Source organism: Notothenia rossii, assembly GCF_949606895.1.
Source record: "Notothenia rossii genome assembly, chromosome: 7".
Classification (NCBI taxonomy): domain Eukaryota; kingdom Metazoa; phylum Chordata; class Actinopteri; order Perciformes; family Nototheniidae; genus Notothenia; species Notothenia rossii.
Window position 1 is genome coordinate 24,390,216 of NC_136905.1, and position 7,995 is coordinate 24,398,210.

A 7,995-nucleotide genomic window follows, 5' to 3' on the forward strand; every position below is an offset into this window, starting at 1 on the left:
AGCTGCTTTGATAAATCAGATTGCGTTTAAAAAGGCGTATTAGGCCTCATGTGTTCTAGTTGCAAAGTTGTGCACTGAGTTTTAAATGAAACAAATGTAATTGATTGGATTTCAGCACCATAGACAGCGACTCAACCCAACTTCTGAAACGGACTGCTTTTATTTTCAGTGAACAAAGTTGAGACGCTCTCATCCACCTCATAAGAGAGCTGTGCATTTGTGAGACTTTTTTTCTTCTTTTAATAGTGATACTCAACTGTTGAGACCTAAATAATATTCAATTACATTTGCATGCGCATAGTAAAGAAAAATCAATAAGGAAAATAATCATGTAAACCTTAGGAGTATTTTTTCCCAAAGATGTAAACTTTTAGTTATACATTTCAATAAATACTGTGCGTGCTTTAACTCAAATAAGCCAAACCGATCTGGTTATGTCACTTGTGTAACGCCGATGTAACAGTATACCTTTAAAAAACGAATAAAACATAAAGAGGAAACCATGGAGACGAAATAGTATTTTCCACCCGACTTTGAGTCAGTCATAAAGAGTCTCTCCTCTTGTTTTGCAATAAAAGGGTCATTTGGTTTTGTTAGGAGCAGAACAGTTTGTTGATAGTTTTTGGGAAACTCATGGCACTGTCTTTGGGGGAGTCTTGGTGGTGCTGCTGCAAGGCGGAAGTGCTCCTCTCAGCCTCCAGAAGCGCGCCTTTGGTGTTCGCGCTCCAAGAGACGGCGGTGTTGGTCAGGGCCTGGCTCAAAGTGCTGTGCCTGAACAACGGGTCGTGGAAAACCCCGTCCACCCAGTTTCTCAGGGTCGTGACCGGCGAGTCCTGCCTGTTGTCCAGGCCAGTCACGGGTGAGGTAGCTACGGGGGGCGGGCTGAGGGAGGAGGGCGGCGGCTGGCACCTCAGCATACAGGACGGGTACTCAGTCTGGTTCAGGGACGTCGCAGTTTGCGCCAAAGACCAGATGCGAGGCTTGCCGTCTAAAATCTGATGCCCCTGTTGCTGCTGCTGCTGGTTATAACATGCCTTTGCCTGCTGTCTGCTGTCCACCTGGAAGTCTTCCGGGTTCGTTTTGAGACAACTTTTGCTCAAGTCCTGTTCCCCTCCCAGAGAAATAGGGATGGAGATTTTCAGAGACGAGTCCTTGATGAGGTGTTCTGCGGGGCAGTCGCCCGTCGTTGACATGTGTGTGTTCATGTGGTAGCGGTGCTTCAGCTCACACTCCGAGTTCTCAGACTCCAGCGTGTCGAAGTCGTCCAAGTCGCTCAACTGGAGATCTTTATCAGGCCGACTTCTTGTGTCTGGGAGAAAGAGAACAGAGAGGAGACGGCAGACATGTCAGTGAAGATGTGGAGTCAGATCTTATAATGGCATCAATCAAGTATTGAACTTCAATCACTCTTGAAAAATAAACAATTATAAAAACAATGTCTGCAGCCTGATAAATGAATCCTGAAACGTTTCATCATAAATCCACTGTAACCAGACGATTTTCTATTTTATCATTAATTATATTAATTTCATCCTATAACAAATAATGTCAGGATTTGTTGAAAACAAGTTGAAAAAAAAAGAACATCATGTAACCTTAAATACAAAAAATAGTTAAACTTATATTCAGTGATTTTACCTTCTCCTTATCCCTTTGTGCGACTATAAGGTCTCTCTAATTGTAAAGTTTGTTATGTGAATGCAGTCCTTCTGCAGGCAATTCATGTAAAACTGACAATAATGTTAATTTGATAAATTACAAATAAATGCCTTGGTTTCAGCAAGGTGGATATTTTAAGAATAAAATGTAAATGACTAAAGAAATGTTAAGGCCTTTTGTCCTTTGTGTCTTACCATCAGTATGATACAGTATTTAACAACAGGCATTTAATACATATTATTATTGGGACAGTTAGAACATACTGTGCAAGTAATCAATAAAATGTAAGAGTGATAGGATTGCCTCTGATACATGTCCTATTTTAATTGACAATCAAAAAAACAAATATGAAAAGACAGTATGGTAAAATCATCCGGGTTTACAGTGTGGTGGATGAAAAATGAGAGTGAAATCTAGTACATTTAAACAAAAGTTGTTACGGTGTATGGTAACAGTACACTCGACAAAGCAGTGTCATCACAATTCTTGTTCTTTTTTAATTATTATTTATTCATCATTATCAATCAAAGTTGAATGACATAACATGTAACTGGATATTTGCTCTCTTTTCAAGCTACAGCTAAACATATTCGACCTGAGCTCCTCCAACAATGCAACATATATAATACAATAACAAATAAAAAATGCAGAAAGTCTATATACATGTAAATAGAATAGGATATGCACAAGAACAGAATATTAAATTACATTTAAGACAAGTTGTCATGAATACAAGGCGTCTTTACAACGGTTTTGAGACAAAGTCCCCTCATATAATGCCAAACCATTTGGCATACAACCTGATAGTTCTTTCTTGATTTCAGCAGAGTAATAATGCATTGTGACACTTACCATCCTCATTGTTCTCGCTTTTGATCTGCTCCTCCTGAGACCCATCATCATCCTCGTCATATCTCTTCTCCTCTGAGCCCTTGTTTCTGGGCGGCCATGTCATCTTGTTCTCCTTCTTCAGCCTCCTCCTGGCGTTGGCGAACCATGTGGAGACCTGCGTCAGGGTCATCTTGGTGATGATGGCCAGCATGATCTTCTCCCCTTTAGTCGGGTACGGGTTCTTCCGGTGCTCCTGCAGCCAGGCCTTCAGGGTGCTGGTTGTCTCACGCGTGGCGTTCTTTCGCCTTGTTCCCCCATCCATGGAACCATATCTGTTCATGAAAAGAACAGAATGGTACTGACAAGGTAAATACAATATGTGATGCTTGTTGGGTTACAATTCATAAAGTGTTGGCATGGCAGTTTCTTTCTGAACACCATGACAGAGCCATCTGCTTGTTGGAATGTTGAAATTATATAGCATACTTTATATGCCTGAAAATCCCACTGATATATCTGTGCCCCTTATGGTTTGAACATTGAGAGTAGACCTCATGTCACTTAAGGGACACCAATTAGAAAAGACAGGGGAGGGGTAGGTTTATGAGTAGACCACCAATTTTTAAAATGTAATATTGTCAGTATATTGCATTTTTGTTCATAAGCCAGGGAGGACTCTTTTCTGTGAGAGCACATCAATTGCTAAAACCCCTCAGACATCCCTCTGTAATACCCACTCTGGTATTTAAAGTGTGCAATCAGTATAGAAATATGTAAATGATCCTACCATGTTTGGACATGATGCCATATATTCCCCAATATCCCTATTAAAACCATTCTTAACGTGGCGTAGGCTAAGACTCAATACGCACAAATATCAACCATAGAGCTCCATTTAAAATGCACAGTGTTGATTTTCAGTCAGCAGTGAGCTGTAAAAGTCCTCTCAGGGGAGGCTTTTATGATGCTTTTATAGCTCCGTACAGCTTAGTGCAGGTCAAGCACTGCTAAGGGAATCAAGAGGAAAGGAGCGCTGCACCTTTCTATACCCCTGCGCTGTTTCCTCGCAGATAAAATAGACTGTAAAATTGCTTTATTGAGTGTAATGATGAGCCCTCAGGTAAAAGGCGGGCGCAGACTGAGTGGTAATGCTGTAGGCCTGCTTGCTTTTCTGAGTACCACTAATTCTGTTTTGCCTCAGATTTTTAGGCCTTTTGCTGGCTGTGCATTTATTAGCATTCCTGCTGACACCTATTTGCCCTTCAAACTGAATTTAGAGTGATTGGTAAAAGTAGCTGTATCAAGGTTTAGGTAAGGTAAGGGATGTGAACTCCCAAAACAAATCAATATGACAATTTACTGATCAATTAAAACAACGCCATAAAAAAGTGATAGATATCCAATGCATTTAGGTTCGAGCAGGCATCTTCATAGATGTTGGTTCTATTCAGAAAGAGTGTTGATCACAGGTTATCATTTACGCTCTAAATTTCAAGCACATCGCAGGCTTAATCTGGACGTCATGTCATTATTGGAAAGACCTTTCAATATGGCAGGCATGCTCTTCACAACACTGAAGAGGCCTTGTGTCTTTTTTCTGAAAGGGCTGTGAGTCTTGTGAAGCATATCACCTCATCAGGAAAGAAATGTGTCATGAGATGAAGGTGATGACCCAGTGTTGCTGGATGTGATGAAAATGGCCCTGACCTCCGGAATAATTGATTTAATGCTGGGAAAACTAACCCTACACTAGTGCACAATACTTTAGGAGTTACTTTTGTTTTCATCGCATCCGGTTTTAGCCGCTTAAAACAGTTGACATACAGTAAGCAAATCTGTTTTACAGTGGGCGTGAAGGCACAGCTCAAGATGAGCTTTACCTCTAATTTGCAATGCATTTGATTACACATACAGTTTATTCAAATAGTTCTGATGTTTGCATTGACAACCAACTTTCATACTGTACAGAAGACAAATCAACAGAAACAACATACCTGTCATACTGATACTGTCCCAAGGTAGGATCATAAGGGTAGTAGGCTGCCTGGGTTATTCCCGCATGTGCAGAAGCTGTGGCATCTTTAGTATCAAATGCTCCCTGCAATCATACAAAGACAAGAATTTTCAAGATGATAGAAATAGGAAATCAACTTACATTAATGTAACTTGTTTAGTGCTGAAAAAAAGATATTCATATTGGCTGTATCAACAAAATATGCTTGTTCATGTGTTTCCTTCGGGCTATTGGACAGCAGATTGTGGAGTAAATAAGAATTTTTGAAATATCTTCTAAGACATACTAAAAATGCACATTGTCTATGGAATGCACACTCTTTAAACTAAGACTTTCAAAACGTTTTCTTTTTTTAAAATAAATAATCTTTAGAAAAAAAGTATAGAATTAGCTTGTTTAGTGCAGGTTTCCTAGCAAATCAACAATGAGTGTTTCAAGCTAAATAAGTTGTAATATTATCTAGCTGAATTATTATCAATAAGAAAAAGCATTTTGAATACTTTCCCTATTTTCTATGTGAGAATTTCAACACTAAGATATCTGGGACAACTACATTTTGGACTTAGAAGGCCCATGTTTTTCTGATGTGTCTGTTGAGAATTCATTTTTAATACATTTTTGGATATTTAGAAAATAAATAATCCTGAATATTGAATGTTAGCCTGGTACAAATTAACTTGTTTCCAATAGAAAACCATATTTTCTTAATGTAAACGAATTGGTTTATGCCTTGGTTCATAACAAATTACTTGTTTCAAGGAAACTGACACTATCTCTCATGATGGAAGGCATTTTCAATTACTAAAAAAAAGTTGTGTTGAATGATAATATGCGGATACATCAGGAACAGTAAGCAGTGTAGGGCATAATAACATAGGAGAGGTGCCTGGCTTAACTCTCAGCACCATGCGGCTCCATTAATCAATGCCAAGAGGGATCAGATGAAGGGCTTTACCAGCGAGTAGAAAGCCGAGGCGTCCGTGCCGTATGTAACGTAGTTCCCATATCCCTGACTGCCGGTGTACGGGCTCCCGTACACGCCCAACGCGGCGGCCGAGCTGAGCTCATGCCTCGCCGTGGCCAGCAGCCGGCTCTCGTACACGGGACAGTAGACTGGTGTCTGCCCGGACGCGGCTACTCCGGAGTCGGCTATGGATCTGCCGGTGGACTCGCAGCAAGTGGTCAAAGAGTTGGTTGTCATCAGGAACTGGGTGGAAAATGTATCGTTTAATAAAGTTATTTGGCATGCTTTATTTGATAACTCATTGAAATAACATGTAGGCTATTATAGGCTACTGAGCACGTTTCAAAGTTAGTTCTTAACTTTTAGTTATTCTTACTGAAATGAACATGATAGCGGATTCCAAATAATAGGCTACTTTACTTCCCTGACTCCAAAAATAAACATGTCTTGACTCAAAAATAAATTATATTGCTTTTTCGGAAATAACACAAGTGAACTTGCACTTATATGTTTATTTTGAACTAGTCTTTTAAAACTAAAATACAACATCAAATGACATTACTAATAATGTACAGGTTTTATTATTGTGTACATGTGCGCGTAAAACGTGTCCAAAACGAGCCGTCTGTTAGCTTTGATCCAAATGCAACACATGCCTTGCAAACATAAACGACATGTTTTCCCAACAACGCCCAGTAATACCCCAACTAATACCCAAATGATTTTTTATGGCTCAGAGCCAAAACCAAAGCAGCAGCTGGGTTATGGCACAAAACACACAGCGTGTGCCGAACAAGTTGGCATGTGTGTTCCAGCGCAGATAAACATATGGTTGACATTACAGAGCGGCTATTATCTTTCAGAAATCAGTGAACGGGAGGTCGGGGGTCTCGCTGGTTTCTGAATTCCCTCTTCTTACCCTTTTTTCTTTCTAACGGAACACATGTATAACTGGCTGAAACCTAATACCTTTCCGATACGTGAAAGAGCTGTGACAGCTTCTCTGATTCTTGGCCAAAATGCGTAAAAAGGATCACGCTCAAATCGATAAGATAATCAATCGCAGCAATATCAAAACAAAACATACAATTTACTGAAAAAAGGTAGAAACACGGACTTACTTGTGGAGCAGACGAATAGGGATATCCAAATTGTGGATATGACATGGTAGAGAGGTTCCCCAATATCCAGAAATAAAGCGAGACTGAAGGTCTCCACTCTAACGCAGGCTGCAGCTCTGTTTGACTGTACCAATTGATTGGTAAGCACAGGCTCCTAGGATGCTTATAGGGCGAAGCAGAGTAGCATGTTTAATTTGTGGAAAATACCCCCCACTCAAACGCCTTTCAACAGCAAAAAAAAGAAAAATATTCTAACTCCCCCTTTTCTTCTTAAAAGTCTATTATAAATAAATAAATTACTTAAGGTAATGCCGTCTTTCTTTGCCTAGAATAATCACTTTCTTGTCAGATACATATTTTTGCCGTATAAAAAAGTAGTATAAAAGACGTCAGCAGCAGAGGCAGGTTGTTTTAAACGGCAGCGACTCTGACGTCAGAAGTTTCCCACTCTAAAAATGACCAGACTGTAACTTTAATATGCATCTTCTTTCTCAGGATGATGGAAAAACAGAGAAGAACAATTCGAGTAAAAAAAAATTTGAGAGGGAACAGAGGAGGGAGTAGGCCTACTTTAAAAAGAAAAAAATAACTTGTCCTGAAGATTAATTATTGTCCAAATCAATCCATTAAACCAATCAGTGTCTTGAATTATGCAAACGTATGTATCAGTTTCAATGCATTAGGGCTAATTAAGCACATTCTTATCATTCCTCCGCACTGATGCTAATCACTTTGGGAACTAATTGATTTTAAATTAATTAGTAAAGAATATATTTATACTGGGAAGAGAAAGACATCGCAGCCTGCCAGAGGATTGAGCAACATATTTAAAGCATTTACAATAATCATAATAGTATTTTTGTAATTATAAATGAATAAAATACAAAAATATGTATTTTGGTTTTATACTCCAATTTCACCAGGAGCGATGAGTCCCCAGAGGGTTTTAATTACCTTAATTCCTTCCCAAAAATGCTTAGTGTTGTTTGAATAAACGTCCCTACATCACACACGTTTATCTATCTATCTATCTATCTATCTATCTATCTATCTATCTATCTATCTATCTATCTATCTATCTATCTATCTATCTATCTATCTATCTATCTATCTTTCTATCTATCCATCTATCTATCTATCAATCTATCTATAATCATGGATCCCTCCCTCCCTTTCTCTCTTTCTTCACATGTGTTTTTTGGTCAGGTGAAATCAGGTGAAACTGCAGTTAACCAAAACAACCAAAAGCCCCAAACTCTCCCTACACAGCGCCGGTGCCTTGCTTGGAGAATCCCGGGTTGAGACATGTGGATAGCCCAGGGGGTCACTCCTCAAATTAATGATGATGTACTCCTCCTCCCCCCTCATCCTCCCCTCCTCCTCCTCCTCCTCCTCCTCCTTCTCCT

The 7,995-nt window shown here is 39.5% G+C and overlaps 1 protein-coding gene across 1 annotated transcript; it reads right to left on the reverse strand.

Annotated features, from left to right (window-relative positions):
• Positions 1 to 217: 217 nt before the first annotated feature.
• irx4a (iroquois homeobox 4a) lies at positions 218 to 6,634 on the reverse strand (the record flags this gene model as incomplete). The annotated part of the gene is made up of 5 exons (XM_079640400.1): positions 218 to 1,309; positions 2,512 to 2,822; positions 4,485 to 4,588; positions 5,460 to 5,711; positions 6,590 to 6,634. The coding sequence occupies 5 exons, from the start codon at positions 6,632 to 6,634 to the stop codon at positions 594 to 596; spliced, it is 1,428 nt and encodes a 475-aa protein (XP_079496526.1). The 3' UTR covers positions 218 to 593.
• Between the last annotated feature and the right edge of the window lie 1,361 nt (positions 6,635 to 7,995).